General features: G+C 37.7%; 1 protein-coding gene across 3 annotated transcripts; it reads left to right on the top strand.

Moving 5' to 3' along the window:
- The first annotated feature begins 177 nt into the window (after positions 1–177).
- On the top strand, positions 178–17252 carry LOC140881674 (uncharacterized). Of its 3 annotated transcripts, XM_073287168.1 has the most exons (9): positions 178–531; positions 595–790; positions 870–953; positions 2181–7462; positions 10671–10739; positions 16324–16386; positions 16510–16571; positions 16652–16688; positions 17151–17252. In XM_073287168.1, exon 4 carries the CDS (start codon positions 2469–2471, stop codon positions 4068–4070), a length of 1602 nt encoding a protein of 533 aa, XP_073143269.1. In that variant the 5' UTR covers positions 178–531; positions 595–790; positions 870–953; positions 2181–2468; the 3' UTR covers positions 4071–7462; positions 10671–10739; positions 16324–16386; positions 16510–16571; positions 16652–16688; positions 17151–17252. The 3 variants fall into 3 exon arrangements, 2 of the variants coding, with proteins under 2 accessions (XP_073143269.1, XP_073143270.1); XR_012150029.1 differs by lacking the exon at positions 2181–7462; XM_073287169.1 differs by lacking the exons at positions 16324–16386; positions 16510–16571; positions 16652–16688; positions 17151–17252 and adding an exon at positions 10840–11841.
- The last annotated feature ends 4565 nt before the right edge of the window (positions 17253–21817 follow it).

Consider the following 21817-nt stretch of genomic DNA (forward strand, 5'->3'; position numbering starts at 1 on the left):
AGGAGATGAAAGTAAAAAAGTTTTAAAGGAGTTGTCGACGTATACACTAGAAGTGCTACAGAAGTGGAGGTTATCAAAGATAAGGATATCCCTATCACAAATAATAGAATCTGAAGATTTGTTTAATTATGATATCAACAAATAATAGACCGATGGAATATCTTTCACATCATGCTTTTCTTATTTTGTATTAAAAATTAAATAATAGTCATATATTATGTCACCTAGCTAGCTACTATTGCGTGTAATAATGGACATGTATTAATTTGTTGTTCGAAAAGAATTTGTGTGGATCCCATTAAGAATTCGATTCGATATTCCACGCACAATGATGAAGGCAATGGTAGTGAAAAGAGGATGGGCTTCAAATAGTTTAGAGCAGCGAAAAGTTGAAATCCCTGAAATCAAGTGTTGATCAAGGTTTTCGCCGTAGGAGTCAATAGATCAGTCGGCGAGGATGGTTATGAATGCTCTGGAATCATCGAAGCAATCGGGGGAAATGTGCCACATCGTTGGAAAATCGGACAAAGGGTATTATTTTTATATATATAAATTAATTTGTTTGGAATTAATTTATATAATAATAAAATTCAGGTATGTGCTATTGTTGAGGAGATCAGGAGGGTATGCTGAAAAAGTGGATGCACCGACAGAGTTTCTGCTTCCATTGCCTGATTGTTTCGATGATTTAGAGGATGCTGCTGGTTTAACTTATGCTTCATGTGCCATATGGTTGATTTTATCCAAAATGCATGCTCGCCACACACTTTTTCCACATAAATGGATACTGGTAATTAATTAAACACTATTTATATACTCTGTTTTTTACACACAATCATCAAACTCATGTATTTGTAATATTTAAGCAGATTCGTGAAGGCTCTGACATCGCCCCGCCCCATTGGCAATACAATATGCAAAATACATGGGCTTAAAAGTTATTGCCTCCACAGGTACTGATCACATTAATTAATTCATTTATTCATTCATTTCTTAGTCGTCCGAATGTGTGTGTGTTTTTTTTAAAAAGGAAATAGCGACAACTTTGATTTGTATGTCTCATATGGTGCCGACTTTTGTTTTGATCACACATCAACAAAATTTATACACCGTTCTCCAAGGCAGAGTCGTTCCGGTAATCGAGCATCGTTTTCCGATGGAAGAAGCTCAAAAGGCTTTGGACCTTGTCAAGGAAAATGATAGCATTGGGAAGATTATCGTGTGTGTGAATTTGGACAAGCGCAGTCACCACCATCTTAAAACGAAACAATTAAATTAATTTAATGAAAATATATTATATATCTCTCCATTCACGGTTTGTACTGGATTCTAATTATTAATACCAAGGATCGATGCTCAACTATATATAGGGCTGGTTCGGTACGGTATATCGCGGTATTTAACGAATATCGCATATCGTACTGAAATTTTCGATACCGATATCGTACCGAAAATTTTGGTATGACATAAATCCATACTAATACCGTACCGAATGCCGAAATTCGGTACGGTATCGGTATGATACCGTTTATATCGATTTTTTAAAATTGTTTTTTTCTTAAAAAAATGTCAGTATGCGCGTTATCATACCGATACCGTGTATCCGACTTTTTTTTGGTATACCGAAATACCTAAAATTTGAAAATCCTATACCGATACCGATGTCCCTAAAAAATATATGGGTTTAATTCGACCCGAGCCCAATAATTCATATCCGTGGAAAGGTGTTTAGAAGCCCATTAAAAGCTTGGTTGAGGCCCGTCCCTGACCGATATCTAGAACCTTAGGTTATCATCGTATACATTAAGATATGCAATAGATAAGGATGATATCCCACAAATCCGGGATTTGATATGGTTTATAAGTCGGTTCAAGACTTTTGGTTGCTAGGGTAATTGAGTTCTACTTGATCAAGACTCTTACCTAAGTAGAATCATACTCTAACACAAATACTTCCTCAACAAGGTAACTTACCCCTCCAGCCCCTATAAATATAGGTATGGTTCATGGTTTATTCATTCATCTCTTCTATTCACTTTTTGCTCACACATTCACATACGCATATTCTCTTGTTTTTACATTTTGTCGCGCTCTTTATCGTTCGAGCACTGACTTAGGCATCGGAGGGATCACGCTGAAAACACCTTCGGCGCCCCCTAACGGAGTTTTTATCTGTGCAGTGCACGTGAAACCCGACCCGACCTGCTTTGTGGAAGATTTGGAGATCCGCTCTACCAGACCGAACCCGAGGTGAAAATTTTGGTATCATCAATTGGCGCCGTTTGTGGGAATTTGAAGAAGAAAGAGTGGAGATGGCTGATGCGAACGGAGTAAACGCACAAATAGACCAACTTGTCATTGCCGCTGTCAAATGAGCATTGGCTGCAAGGGAGGAAGCCAATCCCCCCCCCCCCCCCCCAACAGATCAGAACGCACAATCGGAGGAGATCAAGAGATTGAAAGAAGAGATGAAGCTCTTGAAGAAGAAGCGGTCCGAATACCTAGCTACGCCCGTCCGAAATATTTCTTTTTCCGCTGAAATACTGAAGTCTGAACTCCCCAAAAACTTTAAGTTTCCACATGTTGGGGAATACGATGAAAAAGGAGATCCGGAGGAGCACCTGTCTCGTTTTGAGAATGCTGCGTTTTTGCACAAGTATTCTGACCCGATCAAGTGCCGGGTCTTCCTCACTACTTTGATAGGGCCAACACAACAATGGTTCAACCTACTGCATCCTGGGGATATCAATGAGTTCAAGGATTTCAGCAAAGCCTTTCTACACCATTTTTCTAGTAGCAAAAAGCACCCCACAACTACCTTCAGCCTTTTTGCTATCAAGCATCAAGGTCAAGAAGATTTGCGAGCATACATTCGTCGATTTAGTGCTTTGGCCCTTGAAGTACCTGCTGCTACTACCGACCTGCTCATCAGTGATTTTACCCAAGGATTTACTACAGGGGATTTCCTTAAATCCTTGATCAAAATATCTCCGTCCACATACGATGAATTGCTTGCTCGGGCCAAAAAATACGTGAATTTAGAGGAGATACAAGTTTCCCGGTTGAATAAGGGGACTGACAAGTCTACAAGTCCAAAGAACACCAAGATCCCTAACACGCCTTGGAAGGTGGGACCGGCTCCTCGACCCGAGCTGCTTGGACAATTCACCTCATTCACCCCTCTAAGGATGAGCAAGACTCGGGTCCTGCAAATATGCGAAGAAAAAAGACTTCTACAGAGACCCCCATGGAGTGAGCAAGGGCCTCGCAGGCCAAAATATGATAAGTATTGTGATTTTCACAATGAATATGAACACAATACTAACGATTGCCGACAGTTGGAGCAAGACATTGAGAGAATAATTCAACAAGAACAAGGGATGAAGGATAGGTTGGCACGATATCCCTTGAACAAGAGGAACTACGAAGGTCCCGATCATTCTGCGCCAAGACCCCGACCTGGGCCGCCACAGGGAAACTTTCAGCGTCAAAACAAGAACCGGCCTGCGAATAATCAAGGGCTACCCCCTCCCGTGAGAGGAGTTATTAACATGATCTCTGGAGGACCAACATATGGAGATTCCAATAGGGCAAGGAAAACAAGCAGTCGGAAATTTAGTAACATTGAAATCGCCGATCAGGTGGTCCGAACATGCCCAACCCTCTCCTTAGGTTCGGGTGATCTTAAAGGCTTGTCAGATACTACCCATAATGATGCACTGATTATTCGAGCTCTGATTTCTAATTACGATGTGGCTAGGATCTTTGTGGATTCTGAAAGCTCGGTCAATGTATTGTTCCAAGAAACAATAAATCAGATGGATTTGGGAGAGTATAAAGTAGAACCAGTAGTGACGTCGTTTTTCGGATTTACTGGTCATGCCATCCGACCTATTGGATTGATCAAATTGCCTTTAACTTTGGGCAAGGACCGCACAAGCATGACCCGAATCATCAGCTTTATTATCATGGATGCACCTTCGGCTTATAATGCCATTTTAGGGAGACCAGCCATGACTATCTTCATGGTCGTGGCCTCAGCGCTATATCAAAAATCAAATTCCTTATAGGCAATGAGGTAGGCGAGGAGCAAGGAGATCAGAAAATTTCTCGAAAGTGTTATATATAAGAAGTATGGATAGAACAAAAAATAGTCAAGGTCAGCCATGACGACCGACCCGGGCCTAGAAGTCGGGAACAGGTGAATTTGATAGAAGAAAACATCCCAGTTACTGCGGAAGAGGAGTGCGACGAAGTGTTGACTTTCCCTCCAACTGGGTCAGTCAAGGTGGCGCGGATGATAGAAGCCTCTCTTAAAGAACAACTGATAAAATGTCTGAACGAAAACAAAGATATCTTTGCATGGGCCTTATCCGATATCTTAGGAGTACGGAGAGAGGTAATGGAACACAAGATGAACGTTATACGGGAATATCACCCTGTTATTCAGAAGAAACGAGACTTCTGGCCTGAAAAAGATGTTGTGAATTAAGGACAAGTGGAGGAACTCTTGAAGGCCGGGCACATTCAAGAAGTATACTTACCGATCTGGTTATCAAATGTAGTAATGGTACCCAAGTCCTCGGGTAAGTGGCGCATGTGCGTGGATTTTCATGATCTGAACAAGGCATGCCCAAAGGATTGCTACCCCTTGCCCAGAATAGATCAACTCGTGGATTCTACATCTGGGCACGAGTTGTTGTGTTTCTTGGATGCCTATCCGTGGTATCACCAAATTCTCCTAGCCAAGGAAGACTAGGATAATGTGAGTTTTGTCACCTACACAGGAACTTACTGCTATGTGGTTATGCCCTTTGGGCTCAAAAATGCGGGGGCTACTTGTCAAATGTTGATGGACAAAGTGTTCAAACAACAGGTAGACAAGAACATTAAAGTGTATGTGGATGATATTCTAATCAAGACCCGAACAGCTAAACAATTCATCACCGACCTGACTTAGACATTCCAAACATTGTGCGATTATCGATTGAAGTTAAACCCGAGCAAGTGTATATTTGGTGTTCAGACCGGGAAATTCCTTGAGTACATCATCACAAGGAGAGGAATCGAAGCTGACCCGGAGAAAGTTCAGGCCATTATCTCTATGGGGTCACCCAAGAATATTCAGGAGATACAAAGGTTGTCTGGAAGGATTGCTGCACTGGCCCGTTTCATAACAAAATCAGGCGATAAGAGTTTTCTTTTCTTTTAAGCACTCAGAAAGACTAAAAACTTTGAGTGGGATGAACAGAGTGAGAAAGCTTTTCAGGAATTTAAGACATATTTGAAAAAACTACCAGTGTTGAATAAACCAGTTCAGGGGGAAGGTCTCTTTGTGTACCTGGCTGTCATACCCCAAGCTGCCAGCTCGGTCCTAGTTCGGAAGGAGGGATTGAATCATTCAACCGTTTACTTTGTCAGCCATGCCCTGAAGGGATCAGAGCTCAACTACATGACTCAAAAAAAAGTTAGCTCTGGCCCTCGTCATTATAGCCAGAAAATTGAGGCCCTACTTCCTATCACACTCGATCACTATTCTTACTAACAGCGCCTTGGAAAAAATCGCAGCCAATCCGGAGGCATCGAGAAGATTGATAAAATGGATTACAGATTTAAGTGAGTATGGCATAAAGTTTGAGTCTCGAACTGCCATAAAATCTCAAGCCCTAGACGATTTTCTAGCAGAGACCGTCCAGTTAGAGCAAGAAGACCATTGGAAAATATTTGTAGATGGAGCATCTTGCCAAACAGGAAGCGGAGTTGGAATTGTGATAATATCACCTTGGGGTAAGGAAACCAACATCTCAATAAGGTTGGATTTCCGAGCATCTATTAATGAGGCGGAATATAAGGCACTCTTACTCGGACTAAAGGCTGCTCGGAATCTTGGTGTCTCCCGAGCTACTCTGTATTAGATTCACAGTTGGCCATACAACATAGTAAGGGAAAGTTTGAAACTAAGAATGAAAAGATGATAAAATATGCTCAAGCATTGGACAAGGCCAAAGAAGATTTTACCGAACTCACTATGGAGTTAATCCCGCGGACTGAAAATAAAAAGGCTGATCACCTGGCCCGCCTCGCTAGTTTCGTAGGAGAACCATATGAGCCTGGGCTAAAGGGGAAAGAGCTGGTATCTCAACTTGAAAGTTTAGATAACATAATAGCAGATAAACTCGAAGGAGATTGTAGGTATGATATACACAAATATCTGACCAAGGGTGAGCTCCCGAACGATAGTAAGAAGGCTCGGGAAATTAAAAGAAGAGCCATGCACTTTGTGATGGTTGATAAAATACTTTTCAAGAGGTCATTCTCTCAACCTTTACTGAAGTGTCTCGGTCCTGACGAGGCTAATTATGTCCTACGAGAAATACATGAGGGTTGTTGTGGAAATCACTTGGGCAGTATAGCTTTAGCCCGAAAGGCTCTCCTGGCCGGTTTCTTTTGGCCTACTATGAGGAAGGATGCATCCTTCCTGGTCAACTCATGCTACAATTGTCAAAGACATGCTAATTTACAGTGGAAGCACGCAGAGTTTATGAAAGCAGTAGTAGTCGCCTGTCCTTTCGATCAATGAGGGATGGATATTGTTGGACCATTCCCAGTCAGTATGGGTCAGAGAAAATTCTTGTTGGTGGCAGTTGATTATTTTTCAAAGTGGGTCGAGGCTGAACCCTTTTCCAATATCACAGAAAAAGAGGTACTGAATTTCTTATGGAAAAATATTGTTTGTCGGTTCGGGATACCACACAGGCTCATATCAGACAATGGAAGATAATTTTGTGTTTCTAAGGTCCGAGCCTGGTGTGAACAGATGAAAATTGAACAAGTCTTTACGTCTGTTGCCTATCCCCAAGGGAATGGACAAGTAGAAGTTACCTACAGAACTATTGTGCAAGCACTCAAGACCCGGTTAGATACAACACGGGGAAAATGGGTGGATGAACTCCCATCTGTGTTATGGCCTTACCGAACTACAAGAAGGTCCGGGATGGACGAGACACCATACAATATGGTGTACGGAACAGAAGCAGTTCTTCCCGGTGATATTGGACAAGATATTGCCCGGATAATAGCTTACAGCCCTAACAACAATGAATTAAGAGCAATGGACCTGGATCTAATTGAAGAAAGTCGAGCTAGAGCAGCTGTCAGGCTAACAGCCTATCGCAAGAAAATGACCCGAGCTTATAACGAAAAGGTCTACCCCCGAAACTTTCAAGAGGGAGACTTGGTTATGAGAAAAATTCAACACCATGGAGAAAGAGGAAAGCTGAATGCAAAATATGAAGGACCTTTCTAGGTGATAGGGAAGGCAGAAGTGGCTGCTTACTACTTGGAAGATGCCCAAGGAAAGAAAGGAAAAAAGGCCATGGAACGCTCAACACTTGAAGAAATATTACTCTTAGAGTCCCAGTTAGACCTGCTGCACTACCCGGCCTCATAGGAGTAATGGATTGTGAGTTGTCTCATTATTCTTGTTTTTAATTTCGGTAGTAGTAATAGTTAAGTTCTTTTGTTATTTCTTAATTTTTGGAGACATCTTTTTGAATTATCGATGAAAAAATGACATGTTTTTGTTAAACATAACAATTCAAAGCCCGACCAGTTCGGCATTCACCACGCGCTTCGTGGTCAAATTCAAAGTCCGACCAGTTCGGCATTCATCACGCGCTTCGTGGTCAAATTCAAAGCCCGACCAGCTCGGCACTCACCATGCACTTCATTGTCAAAATCAAAGCCCGACCAGTTCGGCATTCACCACGTGATTCGTGGTCAAATTCAAAGCCCGACCAGTTCGGCACTCACCACACGCTTCGTGGTCAAATCAAAGCCCGACCAGCTCAGCATTCACCACGCTCTTCTTGGTCAAAATCAAAGCCCGACCAGATCGGGACTCACCATGCACTTCGTGGTCAAAATCAAAGCCCGACCAGATCGGCACTCACCACGTGCTTCGTGGTCAAAATCAAAGCCCGACCCGTTCGACACTCACTACGCAATTCGTCGTAAAGTTTAATTTCCGGCAAGGGAATTCATTTCATGCTTAGAAAAATTTTGGTATATTCCCAGTTCAGGAATTCACTCTATCCTTGGCAAAAATTTGTTCCTTAACTACAACACGGGAGTATGATCAATACTTGGAAAAATTTTGTTCCTTAATTACAGCACGAGAGTATGATCAATACTTGGCAAAATTTTGTTCCTTAATTACAGCAAGAGAGTATGATCAATACTTGGCAAAATTTTGTTCCTTAATTACAGCACGGGAGTATGATCGATACTCGGTAAACATCACGCAAAATAAAAAATGGGTACCCCAGAGCGGGTCGACCATTCATATTTATAAAATACAAAACATATTAAAAACCAAAAACAAAAAGACCACACAGGGTCTGAATTAAGTGTTTGGAACATTGTTTTTTCAAACTACAGAAACTTAAAATCAGGGGGCAACATCCTCCTTGGCTTCGATTTCCTTCTTCTTCTGCTCGGGCTCTCCTTGCTCGGACTTCTCCTCATCATCAGGCAAGTCGTCCAGAGCCTTAGCGGAGTCAAGGAAAGAGAAAGGGTGTTCAGCCTCAGAATGTCCTTCAGTTCTGATCTGAGCCAAACACCCATTGAAGAAATATTAAAAAAGGCCACGTTCTTCTTGGCGCAGAGATCAGCAAATTCGGAGGAGTCAATAAAATTTTTCTTATGTTCAACCCATCCTGCCTCAAATTCCCGATCTTTTGCATCAAGGGAATCCTCCAACTCGGTAATGCGCTTTTTGTCTCCATCCCACCCGTCCTGAGCCATCTCAATGTCCGACCTTGTATCATTCACCTCCTGATCATGAGCGGACTTGAGATCGCGAATCTACCCAGTCAATGCGGCAATTCATTTCACTAGAGCATCTTGATTCAAGGAGTGATCAGCGCGGGCTTTATAAGATCGGGTAGTGATCTCTCCCGCCCAGACCATGGCCTGCAAAGAAAAAAACAAGGTATTACCTAAAGATAAAAGAATAAAAATTCGAAGTTTAAAAGGAAAGGAAAATACCTGCATAAAGGCCAAAGCCAGAGACTCCTTGGTCTCTTTGTCCGGGACCGCTCGAACTATATCTAGGTCCTCGATAGGGACCATGTGTTGTAGAATATTTAAGCTCCCGGGCTGGTCTGGCCGGGCGAAGAAGGAGATTCCCGGGCTGTACGGGTGATCAGGATCACCCCGCTCCATATTCTCGGGAAGGGAGTCGAGATCAATAAAGATTTTTTCTTTCCCATTTCCAGAGGAGGGAACGTTAGTACGGGGGACGGACTCTTTCTTGCTCAGGGCTTCACCTTTCCGAGCTTTTTTAGATGTTTTTTGCGATTGCTTATCAGTGTTTCCCTTCCTCCCTTAATTGGGCTTCATCATTCCTAAGTCTATGAAGTCTCCTCATCTTAGCCTCCCGAGTCTCAGAAGGGCTTGGGCCGGCATCCGATCCCTCAAGATTCGAGGGTTCGGGGGATTCAGGACGAGGAGAGGAGGGGGCATCTACGAAAATTGCTAACTCCCTAACAGCTGATTCATCAGGGGAAGACATCTTAATTTAATATTTAAACAGAGAAACTTACAAAGGAGGACGATGTGTCGGGAGTTATAAATGGAGCGCTTGATACTGACCGGGGAGGAAGGACACGAGAATAGGAATTCAGGTTGGGTGTGCTCTCGCTAGTTCGTCAGAGTAACAACGTATGCTGTAAAAGTAAAAAATGAAATTTTTACTGCCCTATTTATAGGAGGATCAAATCAATCCTGATCATTGGAGGATAATATCAATCGGCGGTTCGAGACGGGCCACGTCACATGGGGAATATCTCGAGAATTGTACCGTCACGAGATCTCAGCCGTCCAGAGAAAGAACATGAAGAGGATCGAAATCCGGACCGTTCATAGAAAACACATTAGGACGAATTATCGAACAGACACAATATATTGGGCTCGAGGTCCGATCAGACTGCCTGGTCTAAACTTCATACTTCTTTTAGACCAGTAGGGGGAGGTACTATTGATGTTCCTAAAAATATATGGGTTTAATTCAACCCGAGCCCAATAATTCATATCCTTGGAAAGGTGTTTAGAAGCCCATTAAAAGCTTATGTAAGAAGGAGCCCAGACTGGGATGGCCCAGCTAGGAAATGAGGTCATGGTTTTGATCATATGTTCATGGGCTTGAGCCCTAACTGGTATGGTTGTGGCCCGACCCGGGTCAAGGTCGGGCCCGGTATCTAGAACCTTAGGTTATCATCAAATACATTAAGATCTGCAACAGATAAGGATGATATCCCACGAATCAGGGATTTGATATAGTTTATAAGTCGGTTCAAGACTTTTGGTTGCTAGGGTAACTGAGTTCTACTTGATCAAGGCTCTTACCTAAGTATAATCATACTCTAACACAAATATTACCTCAAAGAGGTAACTTACCCATTCAGCCCCTATAAATACGGGTATGGTTCATGGTTTATTCATTCATTCATCTATTCTATTCACTTTTTTTGCTCACACATTCACGTACGCATATTCTTTTGTTCTTACTTTTTGTCGCGCTCTTTATCTTTCGAGCACTGGCTTAGGCATCGGTGGGGTCACGCCGAAAACACCTTCGACGCCTCCTAACGTAGTTTTTGTCTGTGCAGTGCACGTGAAACCCGACCCGACCTGCTTTGTGAAGATTTAAAGATTCGCTCCACCAGACCAAACCTGAGGTGAAAATTTTTCTTAAGTAGAATGTAATTAAATTAAAGTTACATAGTGTAAGTTTCAATCTTTGAGAAATGAAAATTGAAGCCATGCACTAATGGACAGATGGAGGAGCCAACACGTGACAACACAGAACTTATTATAAGAACCGTGAACAATATTGCCACGTATTTCAACCCCATGTAAGCATGCATTTCATCGTACGTACTCATCAATCAATTTGTATGTTTGATTCATTAAGTTGTTGACACCATTTTCTTTTTTTTTTAAAAAATGATCAACAACATGATCTTCCCAAAGTTTTAGATTTGGTTGGGTGTTGCGTCTCTGGGGATATATACAATAGCTATAATTTTTTTTCTATCTCGCTGACGAATATCACAAGTTTGTTGGGCAGAGATTTGGGTTCCACATTATTATCGTTGCGGCATTCTGGATTTGTCTCATCGCTTATATAAAACTTTGCCTTTTTATGCAAATGTCATATCGAAAATTAATCGACTGATATTAAGTTCAAAGTTGTTTGGTTTGCGATGAAGCAGATAGCACTTGTAATATTTACTATTTGCGTGACTTTGGTGTGGCATGCAGTGACCGGGAAAAACGCACTAATCGCGAGTTCTTTCTTGTTTATTAGCGTTTGGTGCGTGGAGATTTTTTTTTGTCACTGATAAAATTTTTTAATTTGGCCCAGTTTATATATAATCTTGTTATTGCATTGACAATGACATTGATTCCGAGTCTCTGGACACCGGTTGTATCCATCATTATTAATTCTATCCGTGCAACTGTCTTGATTTATTTGGGAGAATCTGCTATGCTTCATCTCGACAAATTGGAAGTTGGCGATAATGTGAATGAGGAGATTCGGACTGCAATATCTTTTTGGAAGCAATTCAATGTCATGCTACATCAAAGGAATCATTTCCGTGAATTTGATTGTCAATTATATGTTGATCTCGGGAAGAATAAACAATGTTTTTGAGAATAAAGGTATATGGACAAATATTAAAGTGTAAAATACATAATCATGCATACTGTATGCACTTTAATATATAGCAAGGTCAAGAATTGAGTGCACCGTCTATATATGTCAGAGAACTTCTTCCCGAGATCAACATATAATTGACAGTCAAATTCACGGAAATGATTCCTTTGATGTAGCATGACATTGAATTGCTTCCAAAGAGATATTGCAGTCCGAATCTCCTCATTCACATTATCGCCAACTTCCAATTTGTCGAGATGAAGCATAGCAGATTCTCCCAAATAAATCATTACAGTTGCACGAATAGAATTAATAATGGTGGATACAACCGGTGTCTAGAGACTCGGAATCAATGTCATTGCCAATGCAATAAAAAGATTATATATAGATTGGGCCAAATTAAAATCTTTATCAGTGACGAAAAAATCTCCACACATCAAACACTAATAAACAAGCAAGAACTCGCGATTAGCGCATTTTTCCCTATCACTGCATGCCACACCAAAGTCACGCAAATAGTTAATATTACAAGTTCAATCTGCTCCATCACAAACCAAACAACTTTGAACTTAATATCAGTCGATTAATTTCCGATACGACATTCGCATAAAAAGGCAGAGTTTTATATAAGCAATGAGACAAAATCAGAATGCCGCAATGATAATACTGTAGAACCCAAATCTCTGCCCAACAAACTTGTGATATTCGTCAGTGAGATACAAAAATATTGTAGCTATTGTATATATCCCCAGAGATGCAACACCCGACCAAATCTGAAACTTTGGGAAGATCATGTTGTTGATCATTTAAAAAAAGAAAGAAAGAAAAAGGTGTCAACAATCTAATGAATCAAACATACAAATTCATTGATGAGTACGTACGATGAAATGCATGCGCTTACATGGGGTTGAGATACGTGGCAATATTGTTCACGGTCCTTATAATAAGTTTCGTGCTGTTACGTGTTGGCTCCTCCATCTGTCAATTAGGGAGGAAATTCTTCTATTACAAAAGCCTATAACATTTTATGTGTCACCAATTGGTTTTTGCCATGTTTCTCCCTTCATCTTTCAAAACAACTACTTAGCAAATGTACGAATGAACTCTTCCTTTTAATTTCGCAACTCCTTCATCGAATTTAAAACTTAAATTTATAAACTCTTAAATTAAAATTCATTAAATTATCAACTATCTAAAATAAATTAAACTAATTTATAATCATTATAATTAATTTGATTTGTCCTTTCTTATCATATCAATTATATATTTCGTATGTCTATTTTAATTTTTTTTTATACATATTGATAAGCATAATATCTTGACTTGTAGATAAAAATTTAATGAAAATAGAAGCCAATAATATATAATTTAATTATAACAAAGAAAATATCAATTAAGAATTAAACACTTCAAAAATATAAAACAATAAATTTTTCAATCAAATAAATCAATAATTTTAAAAAATCTATCAAATAACAAAGAATATTTGAAACAAATTATTTATATTAGATAAATATGATATCATTAAAATAAGAACATTCATTTCCACACTGAACTATGGTCTTCACTTTCGTTATTTCCATTTTGTTGCGGGATTTCAATCGATGTTCCATCTGAACTTTCAAAATTTTATTCCTGCATATATATATATATGTGTGTGTGTATTGTATGTCAAATGACAAAATAAAATATTTTTTAAAAATTTAAACATATGAAAGATACATGTACATGTGTTACCTGAAGTAATTGTGTGAATGTTCTATGAGGTACGCTCAAAGGAAGAGAATAAATTTGATAATTATATTAAAAATTTAAAGAAAATGAAAGTTATAACCAATATAATTTAACAAAAATGTTTTTAAAATTTTTTAAAAAAAACTACAACCTTATGCATTACTTCTTAAATATTTACCTGATCAATGTTTTCTTCAAGTCCGTGTTAGAAATGACTGATTTGAAGATGTTTCTTTAGCATTTGACTTGATTCTTCTTCAGAACTTTCTAAACTGGATTTTAATCTTTTTCCAGATTTACTCCTTGAATTTTGTTTTACTTTCAATCCTCTTGGCACAATTTCACACGAGTCACTTTGTTTTCCAATATCAACTTTTGGACAAAGAGATCGTGTCACGTTTACATTCTTCTCCAAACATAAATCAATATCATCAATCGCCTTAAACATAGCATCTCTAGCAATTTCATATGTTTCTTTTGTCAAAGCAGCACGTGTCGCTAATTGATTATACAATCGACATAAACTTTTTTAGTGTGCGCCAATTGACGTCTTTTCATCATCTTCCTTCATGTTACATGACATCTCTGTGTTTTTCTTTGAATTTTGTGAAACAACCTTAACTACACCCTTTTTCGCCATCTTCGTCCATCTCTTTCTAATATAATACTGAGGGAATCTTGTGATATTTTTATAACCGAACACTTTAAGAGCATGTCAACATAAAATCCCTCCAAAATCAAACTTTCTACAATTGCAAAATACCTCTTGCTCTGAAGAATATCTCACTATATGCTGATATGCCTTTTTGAAAGACGTGATCTTGTATTTTGATACAATAGAAGATTCTAAAACAATGCCTAATCTTGCATCATATGCCTTGCTTAGCTCTTCCTGAAACAATTTAAAGACTTCATGTGTATAAACTTTCATGGCATGTTTAAGAATTTCAACTGGAAATGAAAGCACAGGGGAACTATTATTTGTCTGTAAGTCTGCGACGATCATCAATCAATCTACGAAAATGTTGAAAGAATTGTACCAGACTATAGTTATTGTTCACATACTTCTTCAAGATACTATTCATACTCTCACTACGCTGAGTGGTGGTCATATTTGCACAAAATGTTTGCCGTCCATATACCAGTGCCCATTTTTCTTTAATACTAAACATTATTTCCAACCATTGATTATCACAAAGATCATACTTCTCAAGCATCATTTTCCAAGCTTCCAAAAAATCATCTTCCTCTTCATAATCATATATGCAAGAACTAAAATATTTTGAAAAACTTTTATAACCGGAAAACACATGCCTGAGATGGATTGCTGCATTTTGATATATGTTCCAAATGCACAACCGATGAGATGTTTCAGGCCACTTTTCTGACAACGTCTTTGCCATTGCTGCGTCTTGATCAGTAAGAATAGTTATCGATTTTTTTCCACACATAACATTTGCAAATGTATCAAAGAGCCAAATAAAACTTTCGGCAGTTTCGTCGTATAAAAATGTCGCACCGAAGACAATAGATTGTTTATGATGATTAACCCCAAAAAATAATGCAAATGGCATGCACTCTTTATTTATCTTATATGTCGTATCAAAGCATACTACATCACCAAAGTACATATAGTCAGGCTTCATTTGTCCATCTGCCCAAAATATGTTAGTGATCAAATCACTACTATCAACTTGAATTGCATAAAAGAAATTTGGATCATCTGATTGCATTTGCTGCAAATATTCGAGGACTTCTCCTGTATCACCTATTTTAATTTCTTCAGTTTTCTTTGTACGCAAATTGTAAGGCTCTGAAAATATTAAGTTATTAATGACGAAATTTGAGATTTAAATTCCGAATATTGGAAAATATTGATTGGAGAATTTATGGAAATTAGAGATTTAATTTCCGAGTTGAGAATATTTAATTTGAAAATTTACGGATTTTGAGATTTAAATTCCGGGATTATTAAATTAAAAGATTAAATATTTGAATTGAATATTTTGGAATTTAAGATTGAAATTCCAAGTTTCGGGAATTAAAAAAGATTTATTTAGAAGATGAAACTCTAGCAAGGACTGGTTTGCAAATATCAAAGTTTCAAGGGTTAGAATGCAATTTATCTTTGTAATTTTAATCCAAGGATATGTAATTTGAGAATTTTGGAGTTTAGATTTAAATGATAATATTCTTAAATTATTTGGGATTGAAATTAAATTAAATAGATTGGTCAAGGACTGATTTGCAATTACTGAAGAATTCAGGGATTAAATTGCAAATAAGCTATATATCTAAAATTCCACTTGTTATATCATCATTCTTCACGTGAGATAGCAGAAAGGAAGAGGGAAGAAGATCAGAAGGCTTTCACACGCCATTTTTGTTCTTTTCAAACTTTGATTTTTCTTCATCCGTCCGTTAGAATTCAGATTCGAACATATATTCGTGATCACCTCTTTGAGAGCTTCGTTTTGGTGTAAGTTTTCTTAAGTTTTATAATACTTTGAATTTTGATGTGAAGATTGAATTAAAGTATTATTGGTTATATATGTTCTTGAGCTAGTACTGATTATGTATTCGAAGACGGATCGGAAAAAGAACGTCGGTTGGATTTGTTATGAATTATTGAAGCCTTTTTCGAGTTGTGCAATTCTGAATTGTTGATTTTGGACATGTTTGAGGTGATATGAATTAGATTTGAATTAGATATGATTGTTGGATTGACTTAGATATAGTTTGGATTGCCGGTTTTCAGTCGTTACGCCGTCGGTTTGAGAATTGATTCAATTATTGGGGTAAACGATTGAAAGATGATTTGATTGAGCCTGAATCTTGATATTGATAACTCTTGCACTTCATTTCAGATTTGTTTGAAGGGCTATCGAGATCGAGAGTTCAGAATTCGATTCGGTGAATATTTGATCAAGGTTTTAAGTGATTTTGATCTTGAGAATTGAATTGAATTTGAATGAGGATTGACTTGTTGATTTATATGAATATGAGATGAATTGTTTGCTGATATTTAGAACTTGTTATCACTTCAATTTCAGATTTATATTGAAGTTTGACGACTCGAGAATGCAGCTTTTGAAACGGAATTGAGTAGCTCAAGGTTTGAAGTCATTTCAATTGAAGACTGAATTGTGAACTTGAGTTGAAGTTTGATATGAGTTTGTTGTGTTGATTATCCAGATTTGGAGCAGCTCAAACACGACTGAATGACTGAAAGGTATAAAACGACATCGAGAGTCAGGGATTTGAAACTCGAGAATGAAGCTTCTTGAGTTATCCCGATAAATCACATACTGGTTACTCTTTATTCTTGATTTAAAATTTGATGTTGTTGATCCATCACAGGTAGTGGATCTTTATTTGATTTATATATGATATGAAAAATGATTTGATTCTATGGCCAAGGTCAGATATGATCTTATTTTCGAGTCATATGTGACTACGATAGATGGATATCCATGTCAAGACCATATATGAATCTTGATGGAAGTGATTTGATATGAATCAATTCTTGATTTAAGCGCGCTATATAAATATATATTGATTTGAAGCTTTGATTTGATATATTTAGAGTTGAATTGATATGAAACTAATATGTATATGTCTTTTATACTGGGAATTACATTCTCACCGGACGTTTCCGGCTGTTGTCTTGTTTTGTATGTGTGCATGACAACAGATGGGGTAGGAGCTGGCCAGAATCGACGTGGGTAGCTCGAGAGAGAGTCTAGACATGCGACTCGGGTTGTTGTAGCTGAAGTGATGAACTTTAGATCCTTGTCAAGCATGTATTGGATTTATGTTTGTTGCTAGTTGAAAGAATACTTATGATCTTAGGTAGTCTATCTTCTTTTGATATATTGTAGACTACTTGTTGTTGTAAAGATTGCATGAGATGATGCTTAACACTTGATACATGATAATGTATATTTTTCAGACTTGATTTCATGCTTTGTAGTACATTTTGACAGCAACATCACAAGAGCTGATCTGCAGAATTTCGAGCAGGTGTTGGCTCGCTTGATCGGTAGAGTTTAACCGATCGAGCGAGACCATTATTGCTCAAAACCAAGAGTTTTTATTTTCTGCTCACTCGATCGGTAAGATTCAGCTGATCGAGCGAGAGCTGCTTGTTTTTTTTTAAAAAAAATAATTGCTTGAATAATTTTGTATGTTTTATTTAAGCTTCTAATTATTTCCCTAGTTTGAGATTAGCAACCCGAGCCCCTACAACAGGTGGTATCAGAGCGGAATTTGGCTCTTGGACCAAGATAGAAACAAGTGAGCGGGGTAGATTGAGTCACATGCATTTATAGTATTGCATGATTTATGCTTTACTTGATCTGATTAACTGCATGCGAGTATGATTTACGATTGAAAGAAATGACTGTTTCATTGATTTATGAATTTTTAAATGCCTATAGCTTTTTTTATACAGTTTCCCCGGGTGAAGTAAGCACCTCGGAAAAGTTCTTTGTTTCGGGTGAGGTAAGTACCCCAGACGGAATAGAACTGTAGTCTTCAGACGAAGTAAGCATCTCAGATTGAACAAAACTGTTTATGATTGAACTACAGATTGCTATGCTTACCTTGATGAAAATGGTATTGCTGTCAGATAGACCATCAGCCAACTGTAGAAGGTACTGATGATGCCAGTTCATGTAGAAGTTGGGTTACGGAGCTTGATCACTTTTTCGAGTCGTTCACATACTCAGATGAATGTAGAATCAGGCTGATGATTTCTCAACTTCAAGATTTGGCATAAAACTGGTGGATTGTTACGAAGAAATTCATTGAGAGCCGAGGTATGCTATTTACTTGGCAGATGTTGAGAATAGATTTGTTTATTAGTGGTTTCTTTTCGCATCAGATAGAAAAGATATGTGAATATAATTTCTCAAGAAAGCAGATATTCTTAGGAGAGGCAGCGAAGTTTGAATATTGAGGAATACGAAACTATATCCTCAAGCTTGATGCGATGTGTTCCTTGAGTTGTGGATGAAACTCAAGATGAGCTGTTTATGAAAGGCCTGAATCCATAAATTTATGCTTGGGTAGAGTTTGGCGACCGAAGATGAAGCCAAGGACAAGGACAAGAAAGTTACATCTAGTTTTTTGAAGTAGCACGAAAATTAGACATGCAACAGAATGTGAGATAATCACAACCTCAGCCGCAATTTCCATAACAGAACAGAATTGAGGCTAGAGGTAGTGGTAATAGCAACAAAGATTAACCTCAGCTTAGGAGTCAATAGTTTAAGAAATATGGGCGTAGTTCTTTTAGCTCTAGCAGACCGAGACAGATTTGTTTGGGTCACAATGCAGAGTGTACTGGTGGTTTTTGTACTCATTGTGAAGGGAGAGATCCTAGCAATCAATACAGAAAAAATTCAGAAAGATGTAATTGATGCATGAAAATGACACATGTTGCCAGAATGTATAATAACTGAAGCAGATTAAGTGGAAATTAGAATGAAGATGAATCACAGTGGCATACAGAGTATCAGACATAAATTGCACCTGAGAATGAGATTGCAGGCAACAAATTATTTTGTTTAGTTAACCTATTTATGTTATTGGTGCAAGAGATATATTTTGATAGCTGAAAGCTTTGTTATGTTATGATCTCTGTATAAGAAGAAAAATGTGTGGATTTGATTGAAGAGTTGAGTTAGAATTTTTACGAGATATGCTTGAGCATGATTTTGTTCGTACTTGGGATATTTATTGATGTATGCATGATAGATGATGATGCACTAACCAAGTACAGAATAACAGAAGATTGATTCTACGAAATGATTAAACTGGATTAACGGGAATAGAAAGTGCATATGAATATGACGATATGGTATGGAATCTAGAATTCAGATTCTTTCATTTCGGTACGTGACTACAGAAAAGTTCCGAAATAAGTATATTTTGTGCACTAGATATGTTCAAGAACTACACCAGAATTGGTAGATATGACAATGGTTAAAATTTGCAATCATGTTCAAGGTGAGATTTTCGAATTTAGTTTAAGTTGTGAACTGGAATTCAATAGAGAAATGATAAGATTACGCAGTGACTATTGCAATTGAGAGTTTATGGAATAGATATTGATAAGAAAATCATTTACAGTTGAGTCTTTTCTGTGCTTATGCTGAAATTATTACATCAGATGGGAGATATGATTCTTGAATGATTTGATATTGATTGGCTCTCATAGCTTATTCATATAGCCTGAGTTGATTCACTCATTTAGAGTTATGAGATGCAAGTGAGTTGTTTTCACTGTGCAGAGTTTGTTATCCAAAAGATTTGATTTTGGATGACCCTGATTGAGAGATTTTCTCAATCTTGATTTATTTATTTTGATTTCGAGAATTATTGATCCTTCGATGGATATTTAAGCGTAATTGAGTTTGTTGGCTCGTAACTGATAGAAAGAGTAGAGTATCATCTGAATTTATGGGTTGATTAGATGATTTGTCAGCACTTGGGAAACAGAAATAGAGAATCTGATGGACACTTGAGTACTTGATGACATATTTCTATGTGTTCTGACTTGAATTTTTCAGACAAAGACATTCTTAATCAGAAATTCTCATTTGATAATGAGATAGAATTGCTTAAAGATGATTGAAGATATACAGATTTGAGATCAAAACAGTTTGAGCTCAGTAGAGAATACTAGATCAAGATATGAATTGAATAAAACAGATCAAAATGGATGGATTTTGTAGTGAATAATCGTTGGATTATGCCAGATATTCTAGATATAGAATATCAGAGTTTGAAAGAGGCACACTACAACAAATTTAATATCCATCTAGTTGTTTGAAAATGTATAAACTACTTGGAAATCGGTATTGATGAAATGAAATGGATGCAGATATGAAAGAATTGAATTTTCGATATCTGAATTTTCAATGGAATAAATAGAAAAGAAGAGATCAAGTGGTCTATGATACAGTTTAGCCACTTTAGAGTTGAAATGCGAACATTTGTTTTCGAAAGATTTGCACTTTGAAACTATTCAGATCGTCATGAGTTTGCGATTTGAATTGAGATAGGGTTCGACAAATTCTTGAATACGCTGGATTTGAGGTAATACAGATATGATTTGGAAGATAGAGATGTTTGAAAAGACAGGAATTATTGAAATCTATTGTTGAGATGGAAACTTTAGAGTTTTTTTTATAGATTGTGGCACTGATTATCAGAGATTCTGAGTGGTTGGTTGTATGTGATTGCATTATACCATTATCTGATCGATGGATTGTTTGAGGTGACTATCCAGATTTCGAGGAGATACTCCGACCTTTAGTACCTGATTCGGTACCAACTGATTGATTTTGCCACTTGATTAATATGATTCCTGTGACAGCTATCTGACAGATATAGAGATATTGTTTTGATTAGTAGATGAGAAGAAAATCAGAGTTCTTGTGTTGAGATAGTATCTCTGAAGTATCAAATATCAAATCAGATGTGATTTGAGAAAAGATAGAAAATGTGAATATTGATCTGTATAAAATGAAAGACGAAGAGTGTATGATAGATACAGATCTCGATATGATAATCAGCATGATAGTGTAGACTTGACATATGTTCTTTTCCAAGCCTAGAACGATATAGAAAAAGAAACAAGTCATCACGAAAGCTGAATTGTACTGTATGAGATTTTCAATACAGTTAATGAGTTCATTGACAAATATATTCCTTCCAGAATTGATAAGAGAGATCAGATATGATCCATGTGTCTAAAGAAGTGTCAGTGAGATTCTTCCGATATACTTTAGTCAGCAAAGGTATAATTTGATAAGAGCCTGAGTTAATTCTAGTATCCAAAATAGATACTGACTCTGAACGAGTAATAGCTCAGAAACAAATCAAATTCCAATCAGCTAACTAAGGACAATAGAATAGACGCGAATTTGAAGAAAAAAACTTGAAGAGATAGATTCAGATGAGAGCTGTTCGGTTTTTTTTTTAAAAAAATTAGTTGCTTGAATAATCTTGTATGTTTTATTTAAGCTTCTAATTATTGCCTTAGTTTGAGATTAGCAACCTGAGGCCCCACAACAGATGGTATCAGAGCGGAATTTGGCTCTTGGACCAAGATAGAAACGAGTGAGCGGGGTAGATTGAGTCGCATGCATTTATAATATTGCATGATTTATGCTTTACTTGATCTGATGAACTGCATGCGAGTATGATTTACGATTGAAAGAAATGCCTGTTTTATTGATTTATGAATTTTTAAATGCTTAGTGCTTTTTTTATACGGTTTCCCCGGGTGAAGTAAGCACCTCGGGAAAGTTCTTTGTTTCGGGTGCGGTAAGTACCCCAGACGGAACAGAA

The sequence above is a fragment of the Henckelia pumila genome, chromosome 2, assembly GCF_033568475.1.
Source record: "Henckelia pumila isolate YLH828 chromosome 2, ASM3356847v2, whole genome shotgun sequence".
Taxonomy (NCBI): Eukaryota; Viridiplantae; Streptophyta; class Magnoliopsida; order Lamiales; family Gesneriaceae; genus Henckelia; species Henckelia pumila.